Here is a 21,499-nt window from a genome sequence, read left to right as displayed (position 1 = left end):
GACTCGATGTTGAGGATGTGTCGTTTCCAGGTTTTCATGTGACAATGAGCTTCCATTTGACACTAATTTAAACTATTATGGCATGAGTACTCTCTTAATCCCAGCACCTTTCGAGTACCCTACATTTCGCATGAGGAGATACTCACATCATCGAATATGTGAATCTGTCCAACACAATCCACTATTCTTGGTGATGTGCAGATCACGTTGTAGAGAACATCTCCAGTCCCCGCTTTCTGTACTCTTGACAATGGCGCCCTCCGGCGTTGCCTGATCACTTGCGGAGTTGTAACAACAGAGACATTGAGCTAACTTAGTAGATAACGCTGGGTCTAATATACCTAGGACCTACGTACATATTGGTAGATGATAGAAATACCAACAATCCTGATGGGTACAAAGGGCCACATTGCACTTATCGCACCTGTAATTCGTCTGCCTAGCCCGCGTCTTTGAGCTACTCTGATATACCTCGCCGGGAGGGGCTCTTGCTGAGTTTCTTGTCGGTATTACACCAACTTGCCGGCGCTGACAACCAACGCATGAACTGTATTTAGTGCTTTTGACGTGATGATGTTCTGCAAAGGGCGTGAATTCGTCTCCGGTAGAAAATCTCCTCCGCGTGGCTCCGTCTGAATTAAACTGCTTAATTAGGCCGACTGCGATTGCCTCTCGCCAGCTGGTCTGCTCCTTGTATGATTTCCAATTATACTCCTTTTTCTGTTGTAAGATATATGTGTTTACAAGGACTGTATCAAAAATAAACGTCCAAGCTATAGCCTGCCCAGAGTCGTGGTGAACTGAGTGTTTGTAGCCGAGATGAAGTCGTAATTGATCGCCTCTGTCCACGGCATTCATGCGTTCGTTGTAGCAAACAGCAATGGAAGGCATCTGCATGACCATCTCTGAGGCAGTACCAAAAAGCCCCGGTTCTTGTTGTGCTCTTGCCTTCGTTGAACTTGATCGGCGTCGCTGAGTTTCCTGAGTGTTGCTGCCATCAAGAAAAGAGTTGAGAAATAACACCAGAGCATTATCCTTCCAAGCAGCCGGGTTTGCCTGTAAACGAATAAATTAATATGGGCAATACTAGGTGAGATACCTAGATAGATTACCTGATCATCTGCTCGTGGCCCATCGATCTTCCACTGTACTTGACCCCTGCTATCTTGGCTTTTAACCAGAGCGAAAGGAGGATCAATGCCACCATTTAGACGAGCCGCGCCCGTGGATACAACACCGTGATCTCGTAAGGCGCGTAGCAACTGTGGCGTTGTAAAGAGATCGTCAAAAAAGACCCGATAGCTGGTAATTGGAAGTTGCAATATTAGGTCTAATACCGCGGCTTGTGTCTTTGCCAATCGATGCTTGTTGGTTTGCGTTCTGGCTAGAATACCTTGTTTTCGAGGCCTTGAGTCCGGAATGTCGAATTTCCACCGCACAAAATAGCCCTCTTGTGCAACAACCCAAGCTTTGATGCCTTTTGGACCAAGTTTTCTTGAGCCCGCTTTAAATCGGATCACACACTTATCTATGGCGATGTGTTTACCTGGCACAAAGAGATCAGAGGAGACTGCTTGTATGTGCTCTGACCATCGGGATACCTGCGATATCGTGCGTTCGACAGATCTAGTGGTATTGGATTCGGACGGTGGAGAGATGCGAAGGAATTGAAAAAGTTGCTGGAATCGGGGATAAGTCATCCATTTCGTGACTGGATGTACTAGCTTGAGCTCTCCTGGCTTAGGAGTAATCCAGTAGTCGGAGACGCGTTTTTCCTTGTGAATTCCAATATAAATTAGGATTGCGAGCCATATATACACTTCTGCGACAGTCGTCTGCTGCCAGCTTGCAAGGGGTTTTGGCGGTAATTCCTTCGTTAAAAGGAGTGCAACATTGCTGTTGGTCCAGCCAACCCACTCTTCAACTAGCGATACGGGACAGAATAGCTGGAATAAAGAGACAGGGTCTTTAGGAAGGTCCATGGCCATCAATGTGGGCGCGAGCTTTTGGTTTGAAAGTTCAAAAAATGGCTGCGCGTACCTGAAGCCGCACAGTAGTCAAGACCGGGCCCACGGGTTATTGGGCCAATCTCTTTAGCTGCCCAATGGCTCGTGGGGCCTCTTCTGCTAAATTTTCTTAGGTAAGCGAGTCTCCACGAGCCATTGGGCAGCTAAAGAGATAGCTGATCTCCATGACCGCCTTTACGCCTCAAGCTGCCAATCAACGGATGTTGAACGGACTTGTTTAAAATTTGATTGACTTCATCTCTACTTTGTGGCCAAAGCGACAATGATTCTGCTGCGACAAGCATTCTTATCCACATGCCATAATCTTCCCAAGTTCCCAGGCATTCCCTTCATTCAGCCTTTCAACTCGATTTTAACTCGCGCCAATAACGCTTGCCGTCTCCCTCAATACCTGCCTACCTAGGTACACTTCACGACAGCCTCCCTTGTTCACCCATGTCGGCATAAGCCAACTGCCGGATACGGGGCGTACAGCCATCCTGTGCTAAACAATCTACCTACCCTCGTATTCAGAGATCTTGTTTTGCGGCGTCGGACTCGACAGTGTTATCACGAGGGACCTCAGCTTCAGCCGCAGCTGCACGTTAGCTTTGGGGGGGGGCGGGGGGGGGAACAGCGAGACCAATTCCTCACCTACCATCAAAATACGGATCGTGATATTCACGCTATTACGGCTTGATTTGGCCTAGTGGCTAGCTGGCCACACCCTAACATATATCCGCGTAGACCATTCGTAAATGTCTGGTTGAGCTTGGTTCAGGTCACCGGCTATACCAGCCGCAACCGCCACGAATTTCGTATACGAGAGAATATCGGCGAGACAGACTGCACCGCATTGGTAGACGGTGTTGCCATTTGTTAACAATTATGCGTGAAGTGCTGAATGAATGGGAATATCTTAAAATGCTCATTGGTTATGAGGACATCTTTCGTTATCGATGACTTAATACTCCGTATGGTGCAGGATGCCCAACTTACATATGCACGACATACCAGGATGTCGAAAATAAGCGAACCAGGGAAGATCAGGTTTTCAGCCGTCTTTAATACTAATTAGTAAGTCGAGATCCGGATGCCGTGCGCCCACTACGGCGTTTGGCATAGCAGCACGTCCGCGCGATTATCTAGACCGTCGTGCATATAAATAAATGGACAATTCCCCAGGTAACGGCATCGCGTCATGGTTTGATGATTCGAAAACACTTTCCCGGTTAGAAAAGAAATACCATTTCTCATTAGTCAATTTGCCAATCATGCGTCAATCTCTTCTGAACATTTTACCCTTCGCTACACTTGCATTCTGTAACGAGCCTTCGACAACACCACCTCCACAGTTCACCATCCCCTGTGTAGTTGGGAATAATGAGCCATGCCCAACGTCATGGACATGCACTCCTACTGAGACCTGCACATTGGGCCACCCGTGTGGCGGCCTCTGCTTCACACCTCCGCCCGTCGTCTCAGTCCCCATCATTCCTTGCACGATGGGAGGAAATTGCCATTGTCCTTCTGGGAGCACCTGTACCCCGACAATGTATTCTACACCCGACAAACCCTGGGGTGGACAATGTATTGCGACGACACCGCCGTCTACCTCCTCTCTACACCACTGTGCTGTTGGTGGGAAGCACCAGTGCTCGAAGGGAAGCGCTTGTACACCAACCATGCCTTGCTCCAAGGGTCATCACTGTGGAGGAGTCTGCATCGCTACCTCCTACCCCGTTACCCGTACTGACAGTCACTCCATGCACCGTGGGGAATAATTCATCTTGCTTACCGTCGAGTACGTGCACGCCGACAATGGTTTGTTCTTGTGAAGGCCAATGCATTTAAGATACTAGGTACTTGGGATGGCGACGGAATGGTAGGCTATGCAAATTGTAAGGACAACTTGGACCTTGGAGGTGACCCGGCGACCGATCACTAAACGACATGAAATTGTCTTCGCAATTGACAACGGGAGCACTTGTGGAAAATGCTGATTCAAGTTTCTAATACTCTGGAGGTTCTCCTATCATGCTGCCCAAGTGGAGATACCTTGTATCCCATTAATCGGCCCACGGAATTAGTACTTCTGTCATAATCTTATTTTTTGACTATCATTCAGTTACAGAACTTAGGTTGAATAAAAACTGTCGTGTTAATGCATCCTCTACACAATCCATCCCATGAAGACGTCCTCTGACGTCCTACTGGCAGAAGACCCACTTTGAAATTTCACCAATCAGAGCTCCACAAAACTTCCCATCAAAACCACCTCGACCTTCTCCATACATCACCAAATCATCACGTCTCCTAGTCTGTCAAAGCAACTATCCGCGCCCTCGGCAATATGCAGTCCATCACACGCCTCATACGACCTATTCTCAGCAAATCAATATCATCTACTCCTAGGTTTGCACAATATGAGCGGGATTGCAAAACTCGATCGATAAACTAACTGCGACAGAACTTTCACAACTCTTTCTCCCCTCCGGCCATCGCTCACCCCCTCCCTCCGCCCGGCACTCACATTCTTCAAGCCTGATGTAAATACCTCCTTCGCCGGCGAAATTGTCGATGCCCTCCCGACAAGTGCTGTGTCGTCGCATCCGTCCCTGAGTGGACTGCAGCTTCGGTTCGGCCCTCGAAACACAATGAACGGACACACGAGATTAGTTCAGAAGCGCAGACATGGGTTTTTGTATAGAATGCGAAGCAGGACGGGAAGAAAAATTCTGCAAAGGAGGCGACTAAAGGGGAGAAAGCAATTGGCCCAGTGAGAGCAAAAAGCCGAATGTTGTGCCTCACGGGCAGAGCAACTGATAGACTGGGCGGCCGGTTTGTGCGTGGTCTCCAGATGTGCGGCTATCAGATGCTGAGGGCGCATTGCTTCAAACGCACGTATGTACATTATGGGTGAGCCATGGAGTGGGCATTACATGTTTGTAGAAGAGCATCCGTGGCAAATTAGACGACCAGCGATGTACTACCACCTTGGGAGATTATTTTTTTTCTTTCTCTTTTTTTGTTCCCTTTTGACTACCTGAAAGCAAAGGGTTAATGAGAGTGACTTTGAGCAGCTGTTCTTGTTTAGTACACGCTGTCTTCTCTAACTATCCTCGTTATTCATCATTCACCCGTTGCTGCGCTTTTGCATTTCATCCCATCAACATGACATGAAACCCTCAAATCATCACTGGCGCCTCCCAACCACACAGTATATCCCCCATCAACAACGGGAATAACCCAATCCTGTAGCACGACGTCCCACACACTCAGATCCTTCCTAGTCAACTGCAACTCTACAGTGGTACTTTCGCCAGGCCTAAGCACCTCTGTCTTTTCAAAATCTCGCAGTTGGATGATGGGCGTTTCGTATGTGATGTTCTTGGGAAATTGCAGATACGCCTGTACGGAAGCCTTTCCAGAGAAATCTAATCCAGCGTTCGTGACCACCACAGACAGCTTGTAAGCAACATCCCACAATGCGGGATTGCCCCCTGCCCACCGCCAGCGCGAGGACCAGGCTTCTGGACTGTTGAGTATCCGCTGGGATATGGATACTTCTTTTTCACGTCTGCAGCAGCATCTTTCGCTTCGGAGGCTTGGAGCCACGAGTAAATGTATCGCCAGTGCTTGTGAAAGCCGTCGGGCATTACGGCTTCGCTAGGCTCGGGTATAGCCTGAGTGTAGTCAAGGATGCCCTCCTTGGGTAACCTGGTGGGCGGAGTCTTTCTCATGTGGCCAACTTTGGTGATTGTTGCATTCGAATACGTGAAATCGGTGTAGCTCAGACCATGCCCGAATGCATATCGAGGCTTGATGTTGTTTTTGTTCAGCCATCGATAGTCAATATACAAGCCTTCTGTGTATGTGTCTTGTTGTTGGTTGATATGAGGGGCACTTATCAATTTCGTTACGCTCTCCGGTAGGTCTTCCTCCTTTTTTGTAATAGAGTAAGGAAGATGGCCATTTGGCGAGACCTCGCCGAACAAGACGTCAGCAAGAGATCGTCCAGCCTCTTGGCCTGGCAGGTGAGCAACCAACACTGACTTCACTGCAGGTAGGTCAATCCACTTCTCGAGTATCATGGGGCCAACTGTGTGTGCTACCACAATGACATTCTTGTATTTTGAGGCGACGTCTTTGACCAGCTGATCCCCGTGGTGCCATGCGTACAGACCGGACGCATCTCGGTCGCCGTGGTTGTTTTCAACAGTATAAGTGTTCTCTCCTGAGTCGGAGGTAATGAAGACAAGGGCAACGTCTGTATCCTTTGGTTGGTCAATTAGTTCTGGGAAAGAGTCCGTGTCGTAGAACTGGACGTCCTGGGCCCTGGCCTTGATAGCAGAAATCGGGTCGTCAAGGTACATGTAATCCACCGTGCCAGATCCCCATCCTTGCCCAAGAGTACCCTTGTTGCATTTTCGATCGGCGCAAGCATTAGGGCCATCTGGGTTCGTTTGAGCTCCCGTGCCAAATATTTTAAGTGACTGAGACGTCCTCAGTGGCAACAAGTTGCCATTGTTCTTCAGAAGCGTAATGGCATCCTGTGCTACTTGACGAGCAATCTCATTATGATCGGCTTGGACAGGAACGAATTTGTTAACCACGACACTTGGTGTGTCGGGGAAGGCAGCTGGATATAGCATGCCTACCTTATCTCTTGTCAATGTGTGGAAGTTTGTCTCCGGGAAGCCGTTATCCTGGCCCATTTTGTACCATGAGGCCACAACACGTGTAGCCATGTCGTTCAACCGGTCCATGGGTACGGAGCCGTTGAGAGCCGATCTGGTGAGGTCGTACATCCAGTATGAAAAGCCAAACAATGGAATCTGAGTGTCTCCTGGCATGTCCATATCCAAGCCAGCAATGGCGGAGGCCACGCCGGACATGTGAGCAAGCCAGTCGGACTGGACAAAGCCTTGGAAGCCTAGTTCGTCCTTGAGCAACGCGTTGATTAGATATGGGTGCTGACTGCACGCGGTACCATTAACCTGTATCAATTAGTCATTTTGCCAAATCTAGCAACTATTGCTGCCCAGCAACATACTGCATTATACGCCATCATAACTGATCCAACACCGGCGTGAATACCCTCTGCAAAGGGCCACATGTAAACTTCGTGCAGAGTTCTGTCGTCTAGAGGAAGGAACTGTCAGCTTATGAAGGGACATGGAGAGGTGTGGATGTGAGGCTGGCTGCGGTATACCTATGTTGGCGCTGTAGGCATATTGGACCGGGTTGTACATGCGATACATTTCCTGCTCGTTGCCAATGAAATGCTTAATGGTTGCAATCACACCCTGCTCCTGAACGCCTTTGATTGTCTCACGAGCCCCAATGGCTTGCAAGGACGGGTCGGCGCCAAAACCTTCCCAGTTGCGACCACCCTTTGGTTTCCGTCCAATAGGCCCGACAGTTGGGCCTAACCACACATTAACGCCCTTGCCACGGGCTTCTTTACCAATGGCGACAGCGCGCTGGTACATGAGTTTCTTGTCAAAAGTCGCGCCAGTGGTGATGCCATCTGGGAAGACTGTCACATTGTCGGCTTGTCGAACTCCGTTGTGGCCGTCGTTGAAGCAAAGCTGCGGGAATCCTACACGAGGGGCAGATCCTGTATTGCCGTTGCAGCGTCTGAAATGTCAGTGAAGAATTCGGTGTAAATACAAATACCTAGGTAGACGAGCGAAATGCTTGAAGACCTAGTACTACTTGAGTCACTCACCCTGCCGTACTTGTCAGTCTAATCATTCAGAGGACTTGGTATGTTCTTTCATGGGCAATACATCAAATATAACTTACCCATGAATATGCCAGTGCCGGCAGTGATGTTAGTTTTCTCAGCCAAGGTCATGGAAGCCACGAATTCTCTTGCTTTACGATAGCTCTCCTGCCAGTCGCTTATCCAACCTCCATAGGGAGCTGGATAGTACGATGGCACATAATATCCATCAGGCAGGTTCCGGCTGTGAAGGAACTCTTCTGGTGAAGCTTTGTTGGCGGGCGAGGCTCTAGATCCGGGCCTGCCAATGACACCAGTAGCGATTGCGGCTATGAGAAGCGCACCCTCCAACTTGGTTGAGACCATTATGTGAGTGACGTCTTCTCCCGGGAGAGAGCTCTGAGAAGAAGCAAGCTATACAGTGATAATGCCTTTGAGTGTAGCGAATGCAAATGCAGATGACGTTGTCACTCTAAAGAATGAAAGGGGCAGCAGTGCACGACGAAAAAGAAGGAACGGAAAAGGACCAAACCGCATCATAAATGGCAGCATAGATTGGTTGAATTGAGTTACGCCGTCGGCCAAACATTTTATATCTAAGTAAGCGAGACCTTCGGATGGCGCATGTTGCCGTCCCATGACGCCGGCTAATTTGGCACATGGCCGTGCGGTCTGAGAACTAGTACCTGAATAGTGACGCATTACCTGGAGAAGCTTCCGCCAAAGCGGCACCGGAGTTTAAACTTCCAATGTTCAGGGAAGAAAGCCTCCCAGGGCCACAAATGCGATGGCTGAAAGGCCCGATGGGCCGTGTCGGCTGATGGCTAGGTTACATCGGGGCGTACGACATGGAGTCCTTGCAAAGTCGACGAGGACAAACAAAAAGCAAGTGCAACTATTTGCCGAGTCGGTCCATTATCGACCGCGCCGTGCGCTTCTGAAGTCTGCTTCATTTATCCAAGCGATGCAGGCAGTGCATGGGTATAGACCCTCGAGTGGTTCCTGGGTTAGGAGTCTGGGGATGGCCATATATATTAATTAAAGTTCAACACTGTCCGTATCAAGGTTCCGTCCCCAGGCACTTGTTGGCCCATGTACGTTTCTGGAACTCCCAGCCCCGATCATCCACATTACGAACTTGACATCGACATTGAGGTGGCCCTGTCTGAGGAACCTATGTATAGACGGTTTCACGGTTCAACGAGGGGGTTCCGGCATGCGTGTAGATGATGAGAGTGTCAGCTGGCGGTCCTGGCAAAGATACGTATCAGTACTTTGCTGCAGAAGAGGTCCCAAGGGTGGTATAAGCGAATGTCCAGTATTGTCTCACTATTTGCGGCGAGCATGACTACAAGTTTCTTCACTCTGCCTGTGCATGCCTGATGCAATCCTCTCTGCCTCCTCTCTGCCTCCGTCTTCCGTCCTTCGTCCTTACTAAAGGCGACCCATTTTTTTTTTTTTTGCACACGTGCACTGCCTTTACTGATTGAAGAGGCTGAGGTAATGAAACGGAGATGATTATTTCAGGTGATGTAATATTGGGCTGATTGTGTGGGTTGGATAATGAAAGCTGGAAAATCGGGCTTCGGGTATTCTTGATATAGAGTCCCGCGCCCACCATGTCTACACAATGACGCAGAATTAGTATACGAGGTGGGAATGCGGAAAGCCTACCTAGGTACATACCTAGGTACATACTTGTTGAAAGTGCTAAATAAAGCGGCCCGATCCTCATGTAACATCCGGTGCATCTCGGTTTCCTTGGCTGCGTCCCTTTGTTGAAAGCTGCGCTGTATCGGTGCTTCTAGCGACACACCTAGTTACTTGTAGGGATGATAGCTATAAGTTCTAGATAGCCATCTCCTAATTGTTGCTGAAGACGGCGCCTGCTGCATTTCTAAAGCCTCAGTGCTGTTAGATTCATTGAACCTTTCAGGTCAACTGGTTACATAAGTACTTACGTAGGTGCGAATCTTGTCAGGGCGAGCCTAGTGCGTAAGATGCACCAGACTTGACATCTCTAGTCAGTTGCTCCACCCACATGGTAAGCCAATGGCCACTCATATCCAAACAAGTCTGGTTCAAATGTTGTCATCTCCCTTGAAACCTGCTGCGTTCATGCATCTTGGCATAATCAACTCCTACCAGCAATGTGAAAAAACTACCGACTACTCCAATCCTTTAATGTTTTCCCGCCGTCTCTTCATCTGCCTTTCGCTTCTTGCCCAGTAGGCCATCCTCATGGCTAGCCGTTTATGATCAACCACCCGCCTCTCGTCTCTTTTGGAGTAGGATCGACAACTAAATCGTATCGCGGCGGCCTACAACCTCGGACGAATTCATAGTCATCATGGACGCATCCAAGCCTCTGGGCGGCATTCAACCGCGTCTATTTAAGCGAATTACCACCATCATCCTTGCCTTTGCCCTGTCGGCTGGCATCATCTTGGGCCTATTCACCTATGCCCCAGAAAAGTACCTGCAGCATATGTCCAATGCAGTGGGCATCTCTTTCGCGACGAGACCAATCCCTCGTTGTGGTGACTTTACCGGATCTAACAAGATCTGGAAGGAATCGCAAACAAAGTACCGAAACCTGCGCGATGACAAATTTACGTATGGACTGGCCTATTTGCATACAAAGTTTACACCCATCTTGTCTAATCATGTTTTCCTAGTATCGCAATGCAAACATATCGTCGACCCAAAGAGCTGAATGACACTCTACATGCTCTATTATCCGAGAAAATCCCCTCATTAACAGAAGTCGTCGTGGTGTGGAACGATGTTGAGAATGCACCTCCTCCAAACTACCAGTCGAAACACGGCGTTCCCGTTCGGTACCGACACTCGAAAGAGAACAGCCTTAACCAGAAACTATGGCCCGACCCTGCATACAAGACTCAAGCCATTTTCCTGTCCGATGACGACATTTACTACAAACCCAAAGACCTCGAGTTCGTGTTTCAAACTTGGCGCAAGTTTGGCCGACGTCGCATGACGGGAGGATTTACCCGATGCGCGGACCGGGATGCTGATGGCGGGTGGAAGTACAATGGCTGCTCCACAGAGGAGGGCCAAAATTATTATAACATGATCTTATCTGGACTTGCCTTTACCCATATTTCCTTCATGGACTACTATTCATCGCAGGATGAAGTCCCCAAGAAGATCCGAGCCTACGTCGACGAGCATTTCAACTGCGAAGACATTGCTCTCAACTTTATAACGTCATTACTATCCGGCGAGGGACCTCTGCTCGTCAAGGGCAAGGAACCTTATGTGAGCTTCGTACCAAAGAATGGTATTAGCACAAAACCAGGGCACGGCGAGGCTCGAACCAAGTGCGTCAATGATTATTACGACATGTTCAAGTGCATGCCATTGATCAATGAAACGGCGCGTATTGAGCTTGGCGTCCTTATTTCATGATACCAATCCTCTTTTTGGCGTCCGAGAGTAACTTGTGATGTATATTTGGAACCAACAGTTCTTGCTTGTATATATAGCCGAATCGACATCAGGAGCCCCCTCTGTTACTCTCTTCTGTTTGCAATGCCCTTTGCCAATAGTTTGGTCTCGGCGTATCCCCTGGACCACTGCCTGACTACTAGTTGACTGTTGCTTTGGTCTATTTGCATGTGAGAGAAGAGGCAGGCCTTGCCATATTAAGCGACGAACTCGGCTGCCAATCCCGGGATATTCTAGCTTGCCAACAGCTTGTGTATGATATAGTTTCCTTTGTTTTACTCCATAGATTTTGGCCACACTGAGTCTTGTGTGTCTCTCCTGAAAGGCTCGGGAATGTGTAACGCTAAAAGCATCCTAGCATTTGATAGAAAAGGCTCATCACTTCATGCCCATTACATATTGCTTGGTTTGGTAAAGATGGCTGTCATGCTGAGCCATTCGTTTCTCTTGCAACGGGTGAGGGGACTGTCCAGAGCATCAATATACTTTGTCCAGAAGCCATAATAAGATGTGTTGATGCTGTTGCAACCACTCCTCAGGTGAGGCCCGTAGATCACAATGTGACAATCAGATAATTTTGTGTATCAAGAGCACTGAAAGCTGCATCTTCGTATGATCAGGCGTGCCATCAGAAGGAAGTCATCGTGAAACAAACCAACCTACCTCCTCGACAAACCAAGGGAGATGTGTCGATTTGTAGATAAACAACAGATATGTCTTACTGTATATGCAGTGTGTATGTCCTAGGTTTTTCATGTTTTTTTTTTAGCATGTGAGAGGAGAAACCCAGATCTCCATGTAAATGTATATAAAGGGTAAACGTTCGTGCGCGGACACAAACATGAAACTGATTGATTCATGTGATTTTAGCAGTTGGTCCGTGGGACGGTGAGATAGATGTTTGGCCATGTGGTGCAGGAAATAGGTCTTGATGTCCACGAATGGATCTGGAGTGGGCGTCGTTGGCGCCATTTGAGATGATGTAGCTACATAAGTATGTAGCTATACCGGAGAATAACTTGCCTGAATTACTGCGTGGGTGTCAGTTGGCGCATGCTTTTCAATTTTATGTCCTCACGGGCATATTTCCAGAAAAAATCGCCGAAAAAAAGAGAAAACTACCAATTAAAATGGTCCGTCCGTATTATGCGGATATAGCGAATTAGAGGAAAGACTACATATTTATTGCGCCATTCCCTGTTAGTGTCAACATCGAATCATGCGAAATGTGTCAATAGAAATTACTCCGTGGATGAGCAGGACAATGTAAGCCACTAGAGATGCTAGAGCGCACTCTGAGTTAAGACTAGAACTACAAAGCTACAATGCGCAAATCAGCCGATGACTTGCGAGCTTCTTCCAAGAAACTCCTACACCTGCCATGGCGCGCGAGTATGGCCGCGATTATTGATTACTGTGTGATTTTATGCCCTGGGATGCTTGAATGACTTCAATGTTGTTTCTGTATGATAACTCCAGGGGCCAGGGATTGCACCCCGGGATTTTTTTGGAACCAGCGGGGAACCCATGTCGGTGGGGCTTCGAGGAATTGTGGCTGGTGCTTGCCCACTGGCCACGATGTGATTATCCGAGTGAAGTGAAGGAGAGAAGGCGGGGTTGGTTATGGGGGTATGCAAATTACGAGCTGCAAGCACCCAGGCGGTCTGTAAGGGCTAGATTCCAGTGTTTACTGCCCTGCAAGGGGGACCAGATTTCATTTTCCCAACACCTTGACCTTACAGAGTTAGTTGACATGTCCAACAAGACTTGACTCATTCGCATTGGTTGGTGTATGGGCTGAACTTCGAACTACCAAGCGGATACCTCAAAATTTCGTATGTTCAGAATATCGTGTGAAGCCCATATTTGACCTTTGGTGGCTTTTCACTTGCATTTGCAAAGGTACTAACTCTGCAGATTACTACCACTGTATTGTACCGGAGAAGGGTCAATGCCATGTGCGCCGTCTCCCAGACTCTTACAGGCATCCAAAGATGTAACCCGCAAATTCCTTTCCGTCATTGTTTTGGCTGTCATCACTCTACAGGCCAACTATTCGCTTAATATGCCAAGTTGACGGTCACGTCTCTCAGGCCGCTTGGCGCCAACGACACACTCTCTCAATTTATTGCGGTGTTGGCAGGTGCCATTCTGCCAACTGCCAAGCTCTACTCCTACCAGACTCAACTTGCGCATGTCGCATGTCTCGCTCAATTATGTCCGACATCAAAAATTCGATGGAAGTAGCTTCCGAAACCCTCACAAATGGAGATGAATCGAATGTCAACGATGGATTCACCTCGTTTGGTCCTCGAGTCAACTTTGACGAAACTATCAACCTCATGTTCCAAGCTCTTCCAAGCGAACGTGGAAATATGAAATTGTGGATGAGGCAGAACAATATGCGTCTCATGGCTGGTACGTGTGCGTGTAAGTCATCCCGCCTGACCTCTGGCTTTGAAATGCAATGCTGGGCTTTCGTTCCGAGGGTGAATATCAGGCTCGGAGCAGCGGTCTCCGAGAAGTTGCAGTCCTGAAGCTATGACTACGGGTTTAATACTCCGTACAGGGGAGAGGAAAGCGCTTGAGCTTTGACAAACTACACCGAAATGAAACACGCGTCCTCAGCAGGGGCCATGAGGGAGTTCTGCCTTGGCTGTGGAGCGAGACTCCTTTGGCATACTACTTATCGGTCAGAACTGATACTACCTCGACCAACATCCGATGGTAGCAAGTAAGTGGTGAGAGGGTTGTGTCCGGTGGCTCTTGATGTCGTGGACAAGCAGAGTGAGCTTTGCTGAGGATGCATATTAGGGAGGGATATGGCTCCGGAAAGGAGAGCAAAATGATTGATTGAGACTGTAGGCGAATTTGCAGTCATGGTAGGTGACGATGCCTCGCAGCACCTAATCGGACTTATTGACCGCCATGCCTCATGGGTCCATACCAAGATATCGCAACTTGACGTGGCACGGCCCTTGCAATTGAGCATGACTAGACAACTCGGAACGACGGTGTCGACAAAGGCGTACGGGCGACTCAAAACGCGCATTCACCACTTGACCTCTTTGATCCGATGCCCAGCGCTCGGATGACATCCTTAGTGGCCACCATATCCTTGCCAAGCGGCCCAGCGGATGCTCTCATCTGCGGAGCGTATCTCGGGGCGTTTGAGATGGCGTGCGCCACCCTCTGAAGTCCCGACCCCAGTTTGGAGAGAATCTGGGGACACAATGCCCGGTATTGTTTCTTGTATCTGGCAGTTGAGCAGCGGAAGTAGATGCCATACGAATTGACATGTTGCTACTGGTCAGGTCCAGGGTTTGTAAAGCGAGCCGCGTCGATTCATTGTCCAGGATATCCCTGACGATGCGGGGATTCGAATTCCGCGGGCATGTTATTCTATCATCCGAAGCAGGTGTTGGACGAACTGCCGTCGCCCGAGGCCCATGCATGATGAGCTCGCATGTCCAGCTTCGTAAGCATCGCATGGCAGTGAACAGAGCTGAAAACCGTGGCCGATGAAACGATACGACCAGCCGTCTCTTGCCGAGGACTATTTCAACACGTTGCACCCTGTACTTTTACATCTACCATGACGCGCGATTCTCAGTACCTACAGTATTTCGGACTTGCGATATCTCGTTAGCATCGCAGACATGGCCGGTTCAAGTATAGATGAAAAGTCTGAGCAGCATACAGAGTATGTCGAAGCTCACATGCAGTCGCATCGGCAAGCGACAGGCCAGTAAGTGGAACTTCCGGTGGAGGTGAGCAAAGATCCGAGACATTGTGATGCTAACGAACACTTGACCGTTTTGCAGATGCTTGCAGTCGCCTATGAACATTGATTCCAAGGAGGAGTCTCGAATCCGTCTCAAGATGGACTTTGGCCTGATACCTCTGGTTAGTCTATTGTATTGTAAGATGCTTCCGCCAGCCAGTGCCAGCAGTTTCTCAACAGTCAACTAATCCGCCTGCAGTGCTTTCCTTCATTGACCGCTCAAACATTGGTAAGAACCTTGGGGAACTGCGAGCTCATGTTATGGACAATGAATGACTCACCGACGCCAGGCAATGCCCGCCTCGCCGGTCTCGAAAAAGACCTCGGTCTGCGCAACTATGACTACAATGCAAGCCTGTCCGTCTTCTACATTTCATACATTGTCTTCGAAATCCCATGCAACGCATTATGCAAGTACATGGGCCCTGGATGGTTCATCCCCTCCATCACACTGGGCTTTGGCATTCTCACCATTTGCACGGCCTTTGTGACCAACTTTGCGACCCTGTGTGCAGTGCGATTTTTGCTCGGCATCTTGGAGGCGGGCATGATGCCATCACTCGTCTACTTTCTGTCGAGATGGTATCGCCAAAGCGAACTGACGTTTAGAGTGTCGCTATTCATCATCTCGGCGTCTCTGGCCGGCGCATTCGGTGGCTTGTTGGCATCGGCTATTCTGAGGCTCGACAGTTTTGGCAGCCTGCATTCCTGGAGGATGATATTTGCAATTGAAGGTCAGTCGTGCCTCGTGGCAGCTTGCACCACACCGATTCCATGTCTCACACACTCCTCCCAGGCACTGCAACCGCGGTACTAGGCATAATTTGCTTCTTTGCCCTCCCGGACCGTCCTGAAACGGCTCTCTGGCTTACACAGTCGGAGAAGGAACTCGCCATCGCACGGCTCAAAGCCGATCGAATCGTCACCACTGAGCTCGTCGATCAGTTCAGCTGGAAACGAATCCGGCTCGGCATTTTCAACCCGGTGGTGCTCCCCACGTCCGTCATCTTCCTCCTCAACAGCATCACCGTCCACGGCGTGTCGTTCTTTCTGCCCACAATCGTCAAAACCATCTTTCCCACCCACAGCGTTTCCAGCCAACAACTGCTCACGGTTCCACCGTATGTGTTGGGCGCAATTACATGCGCAGCAACTAGCTACGTCTCCTGGCGTGTCAACAGGAGAGGCATCTTTATGATTCTTTGCGCCCCCTTGACGGTCGTCGGCTATGCCATGTTCCTCGCGTCCACGAACCCCAACGTGCGGTATGGGGCGACGTTTCTCCCCTTCATGGGCATATTTACCTATGGCGCCTTGACGAATTCTCACGTCGCGGCAAATGTTGTCTCCGACACGGCCAAGTCGTCTGCCATAGCGACCAATGTCATGTTGGGCAACATGGGCGGGCTGATCTCAACGTGGGCATTCCTCCCGTCTGACGCACCCCATTACAAGGTTGGTAATGGGTTGAACTTGGCGGCACAGGCCAGCATGATTATCATTGCGACAGTGCTGTACTTCTGGGTGAAGAGAGACAATCAGAGGAGAGAGACTGTGGATGTTGTGGCAGAGTTGGAGGGGAAGACCATGGAGGAAATTCGGGACCTGGACTGGAAACATCCCGAGTTTAGATGGAGAAACTGAGAGTGTGTGTAGTTTTGAACGCATCACATCTTTTGACAAGATTGCGTACCACATTATAGTTGCATCATTTTGAAGTTTTTGCCGTCTCCGCCATCGGGAAGTGTTCATCTTGGTCTTTTGTTCCATTGTAACTAATCTCATTTATCCGAGGCTATTTTGAACAGTATCTCGATATACATTTTATCGTCCTTCTCGTTTCAAATTTACCAGTGGACCTGTCGCCCAAGGCGTACACACTATTTTCGCGAGTATACTTCCATGCTCACATGGCAAAAACTTCCGTATCATGCGTTCTTTGCTTTTCTTTTCTTCTCGTCATGCTGGCGGTGAGGTGCCCATAATGTGCATTTTTTCATGAAATCAGATAAAACACCCTTTAACCTGGCGACAAAAACTGCTTCATTCTGCTCCTGCAGGCTGTCTTATTGTTCGCTCAGCTCCGTCTTTTGACAAGAGTGTAACACCTTTATGCCCAAATTAGTCCCAAATGATCCTTCCACGTGCGTATCCATCTTGCCAGGATTTTTCTCGCATGACGTTGCCTCCACTTGTTGAATGTCTATTATCAAGGCCGGTCTCCTTATTGCCGATTGGGATAACTCTTAAACTAGCCTCAATGACGCAAGAAAGAACTTCCTGGCTTGTGAGTTGTTCCTTAGTGTCCTCTATTCTGAGAGAATTATGTGGTTTCAATTTAATTTTGCCAGCATTTTTCGCCTACCAAGCTCATGACAGTCGCATCTCACCAAGGTATCAACGGTACAAGATGGACAGTCTTGGGCTATGCGCATTCTTTAAGCTTGATGCTAACAGACTATCGGATGGTTTCAATCTACGCCACAAATACCATGGCGGTCCCCCCGTACATGTACAAATCCCACTTAGTTCGGATGCCCCTTTAGGCCCAGCCTGTCCAAGAAGGGTCCATCATGAACTGCTACCAAATAGGCCGCGTTCGCACCTTCATTGACATGTTGCACCTTTGACCACGCCGGTACAGCGAATGTGTCTCCTGTCTCCCAGTACAACTTCTCTGCCGCACCTACAGAGGACTCTACCACGGAGTAGCCTCTCCCTTCATAGCAGTGGTAGATAAAGGAGCTAGTGTCTTGCATAATCTCTGTTGTCACGCCGGCGTTGACACGTTGTGCCTGAACGCCAAGTGTAGTAGACAGCGCGTTGCCGTCAGTAGTTTTGTAATGGTACGTGACATGGGGTCCTGGCATAGCATCCAATGCCCGTTGGGTCGTTTCCCAAGGATGGCGCCACTCACAAAAGCTACCGAGCCTGGAGACGTTGGCAATTAGCATCTCGGGAGCTTTTCAGTACAGATATGAGGCCAAAATTACAACCCCATACAAATTCATGGGCCTCGATTTGTGAATCAATAGGGCAACTTACGTGCTGGGATATCGACTAGCGGCGTAGTTTTCTGCAAAGTGCACACGAGCATATGTGAAAAGGGGCAGATTTAACGCGTCTAGCCATATCACTGGATTCTTGCTTTCATTCCCATGATCATGCCAGTGCCAGGAAGGCGTCACCACGACATCGCCCCTAATCAAGGGCATTTTCTTGCCCTCCACAGCTGTGAAGCCTTCACCAGAGATGATGAAGCGGCACGCGTACGCCGTATGTCGATGGGCAGGCGCCGTTTCTCCAGGATTGACGAGCTGGAGGCCAGCGTAGATTGTGTCTGTTGTGTGAGGGGCATCTGCGCATTGAAACTTTGTAAGCATACCGCCGTAAATAGGGGCGGCCAGGTACATCATGTTATAATTCAAAAATACAAAGTGAATGGGGCGAATAATTGTCTCGTTGGACTTACTCATGCTGGGATTCACAAGCATCAAGACCCTCCTCTCCGCTTCCTCCTCCGGCACCAGTTTCCCTGCGGCTGACAGCAATGGCAATGTACTCTTGTATTTCCAGATGTAGGGCTTCGCAACCGGATTAGGTGTGCGAGGGACCATAGCATCCATTCTGGACCAGAGCGGTTCCAGATGCCTAGCTGGTAAGGCTTTGAGGTAGTCCGGAACTGATGGTAGTACCGAGTCATCGCTTGCCGTATCTGCGGTGTTTACGGAATAGTCGATATAATCCTTGGGAGTGACAGGGCAAGGCTGTACGAGTGTCTGGACTGACGGCGTCATGGCTGTAAACTCGGAATGTGTCGCGGCGTCAATATACTGCGGCTGTAATTCTAGCACTGATTATGGCACAAATCAAGTCCAATAAATAGAGAGTGAGCGAGCGAGCCCTGATCTGATGGCATATTATATCTTGGTGGGACGGCCTTGTTCTCCGGTGCTGCCGTGCACGTCACATTCACAGCAGCATAGCTCGCCTATTGTTGGCTTGCTGCTTACTGCTGTCTTCAGCATGTCTTTGCCGACTCTGATTACCGCATGATTCGAAACAACCACGTACCCGACTTGGCACCAAGGTAACTTCGTGTAACACCAATAAGCCCATCATGTTTGTAAACAGTTCCGGGAGTGGAGTCTCGATCGCAGACGGAGTGCCGGTGTGGTGACGTCGCGCATCCGAGCGTGAGCGAGCACTATTCCGATCGGACCGTTATATCATTGGTCCAGAGGAGGAAGTCGGCGCACGGCAGTTAAACGTCGACTGCGATTTCCGAGGCCAGTAGGTCGGTTTCAGGATGTGTGCAAGTCATCATTTCGGTGGAAAGGTTGGTCGCACATCCTTTGGCTTGATGGCTCTCTCGGTTCTGCTGAGGAGTGCCGCCGGCGATGGAACCCGTGACAGTGATGCCTGGTCTGGTCCGGCGAGGTAAGGATTGATGGTCTAGTACCTGCCGCTGAATGATGAGCGGCTCCAGGCTGCCAGGCAGCACCCGGGGTTCAAATGTTACCAACTCGAAAGCCAGCACTTTCATGTGAGGCTTTATGTGCTGCCTGACTGGTCACTTGCCTCCACCCATGAGTACGAACAGTGAGAGGACATCTGGATGGGGCCCCAATAATTAAGCAAAGCGGCGCTTTGCTTGAGATTTGCGTCATTAATGCGAAGAGCAGGCAAGCAAGGGAGCGTAGCTTCCGCTTTGCTTTTTTAATAAGAGGTTAAGAGTGCTACGCCACCACAATTACAAGCCTCAACACGTGAAATACTGATTTATAATTGGTTAAAATGACCTTAAATTGCTACTATTAGCTTAAATTTACAGGCCGGTACGTAGCTTGTGGATCATCACGGACCTGCCTTTTGGTGTTGTAGGCACCTTCCAAGGCCACCTAGCCCCACCACGCCGCCCGCACCTCAACAGCTTCAACAGCTTCAACAGCTTCAACAGCTTCAACAGCTTCAACAGCTTCAACAGCTTCAACAGCTTCAACAGCTTCAACAGCTTCAACAGCTTCAACAGCTTCAACAGCTTCAGCGCCGCAGGCAAGAGGCCCGCTGCAGGCGGCCCCCCCGGCAGGGGAAAATAAAAAGAAGCTCTAGGAAATCCTAAAGCCTCAAAAGCCTCAAATTCAGCAGCAGCTTCAAAAGCCTCGAATTCGATAGCAGTTGAAAGCCTCGAAAGCCCTGAATTCGATAGCAGCTTGAAAAGCCTCGAAAGCCCCAAAAGCCCCGACTTCAATAGCAGCTTGAAAAGCCTCGAAAGCCCTGAATTCGATAGCAGCTTGAAAAGCCTCGAAAGCCCCAAAAGCCCCGACTTCAATAGCAGCTTGAAAAGCCTCGAAAGCCCTGAATTCGATAGCAGCTTGAAAAGCCTCGAAAGCCCCAAAAGCCCCGACTTCGATAGCAGCTTCAAAAGCCTCGAATTCGATAGCAGTTGAAAGCCTCGAAAGCCCTGAATTCGATAGCAGCTTCAAAAGCCTCGAAGTTGACCCGCCCGGCTCACCGCTTTGCTTACACTTATGACAAGGGCCTACGTTGTCATCAGGACTAGTCCAGTCAAGTCCACCACGCACAGCGAAACAGCACGCCTGCGAGAATGATCGGGGATCTAGGAGGATCAGGCAGTGAGCTGAAAATGCCGCGGCCGCTGCCTCACATGGGAGAAACTCGCCGACGAGGTAAGTCGAAACACACATGCCTATTCCTCTACCAAACGCAGGTGAGCAGAGGTTCACTAACAGCGCTGGCAGCTTACCAGTAAAATCGCTGAGACGAACGCGCCCGCTTCGACAAGTTCCTGTTGGTTCCTTCCTGGCCGCCAATCTGACGGCGCAGGCTACCCCATGCGAAAAATCTCCGCCAAAGGTGAACGTAATAAGTGGGGGATTCACCGGATTCTTTTTTTCTTAAAGAACCTAGCACTTCTTCCTACGCCACCGCTACCCGCCGCCAATCTCGCCGCTACCCCCGCTATGGAGGTTTCCCATCTCTGCGGCCGTGGCCGCTTTGACTTCGGCAAGGGGATTGAGGTTTCGTGTGTTAACCCGTACCACTGTACGTTGGAAACGGCGCCGGTCAATAAAGACCGTAACTACTGTCGTCGCGCTTGTGCTGCATGGTGCCCCTATAGGCCGAAGCGCCTGTGGACGTCGGAGGAGGATGGTAGCCCAAGCATGTGCCGTCAGCCCTTATGTGTGTGGAGGAGATTGTTTTCCGGAGACTGAAGAGAGTTAATTAAATTAAAAGAGTTTGGACCCCCTTGCTCTCTGCCCTAGAGAAACAATTCGTGAATGCCATCTTACTGTGCCACTGTGACTTGTATTAACCGTATTGAATTGTACTGGCCTCCACCCGGGCATCTCCTCCTGGGTATTGTATAAGTACAGCCCCCATGGGAACTTTGCGCTGTGGGCGCTCAGTTACCAGGCAGGCTTTCGCCTAGGTTTAGCACGTCTCTTAAGCCAGCGGCCTCACGACGTGAATTGCTCGGCGGGC

General features: G+C 49.5%; 6 protein-coding genes across 6 annotated transcripts; 2 read left to right on the top strand and 4 right to left on the bottom strand.

Moving 5' to 3' along the window:
- Positions 1 to 854: 854 nt before the first annotated feature.
- MAA_11363 (uncharacterized protein) lies at positions 855 to 1,982 on the bottom strand (the record flags this gene model as incomplete). Its single annotated transcript, XM_011413351.1, has 1 exon — positions 855 to 1,982. One exon carries the CDS (start codon positions 1,980 to 1,982, stop codon positions 855 to 857), a length of 1,128 nt encoding a protein of 375 aa, XP_011411653.1.
- Positions 1,983 to 5,138: 3,156 nt separating this feature from the next.
- On the bottom strand, positions 5,139 to 8,103 carry MAA_06146 (glycoside hydrolase family 3 protein; the record flags this gene model as incomplete). The annotated part of the gene is made up of 5 exons (XM_007824144.2): positions 5,139 to 5,443; positions 5,473 to 7,006; positions 7,063 to 7,151; positions 7,222 to 7,629; positions 7,818 to 8,103. The coding sequence occupies 5 exons, from the start codon at positions 8,101 to 8,103 to the stop codon at positions 5,139 to 5,141; spliced, it is 2,622 nt and encodes an 873-aa protein (XP_007822335.2).
- Positions 8,104 to 10,087: 1,984 nt separating this feature from the next.
- Positions 10,088 to 11,169, top strand: MAA_06147 (glycosyltransferase family 64 protein; the record flags this gene model as incomplete). The annotated part of the gene is made up of 2 exons (XM_007824145.1): positions 10,088 to 10,353; positions 10,416 to 11,169. 2 exons carry the CDS (start codon positions 10,088 to 10,090, stop codon positions 11,167 to 11,169), a joined length of 1,020 nt encoding a protein of 339 aa, XP_007822336.1.
- Positions 11,170 to 14,867: 3,698 nt separating this feature from the next.
- MAA_06148 (Major facilitator superfamily domain protein) lies at positions 14,868 to 16,636 on the top strand (the record flags this gene model as incomplete). Its single annotated transcript, XM_007824146.1, has 5 exons — positions 14,868 to 14,956; positions 15,033 to 15,130; positions 15,192 to 15,221; positions 15,283 to 15,726; positions 15,789 to 16,636. The coding sequence occupies 5 exons, from the start codon at positions 14,868 to 14,870 to the stop codon at positions 16,634 to 16,636; spliced, it is 1,509 nt and encodes a 502-aa protein (XP_007822337.1).
- Positions 16,637 to 17,517: 881 nt separating this feature from the next.
- Positions 17,518 to 18,789, bottom strand: MAA_06149 (gentisate 1,2-dioxygenase; the record flags this gene model as incomplete). Its single annotated transcript, XM_007824147.1, has 2 exons — positions 17,518 to 17,923; positions 18,038 to 18,789. 2 exons carry the CDS (start codon positions 18,787 to 18,789, stop codon positions 17,518 to 17,520), a joined length of 1,158 nt encoding a protein of 385 aa, XP_007822338.1.
- A 1,356-nt stretch (positions 18,790 to 20,145) lies between these two features.
- MAA_06151 (uncharacterized protein) lies at positions 20,146 to 20,700 on the bottom strand (the record flags this gene model as incomplete). The annotated part of the gene is made up of 1 exon (XM_007824149.1): positions 20,146 to 20,700. The coding sequence occupies one exon, from the start codon at positions 20,698 to 20,700 to the stop codon at positions 20,146 to 20,148; it is 555 nt and encodes a 184-aa protein (XP_007822340.1).
- Between the last annotated feature and the right edge of the window lie 799 nt (positions 20,701 to 21,499).

The sequence above is a fragment of the Metarhizium robertsii genome (genome assembly GCF_000187425.2).
Source record: "Metarhizium robertsii ARSEF 23 chromosome Unknown MAA_Scf_6, whole genome shotgun sequence".
Taxonomy (NCBI): domain Eukaryota; kingdom Fungi; phylum Ascomycota; class Sordariomycetes; order Hypocreales; family Clavicipitaceae; genus Metarhizium; species Metarhizium robertsii.
The sequence above is the reverse complement of the archived record's forward strand: the minus strand, read 5'-3'. Positions and strand labels throughout refer to the sequence as shown.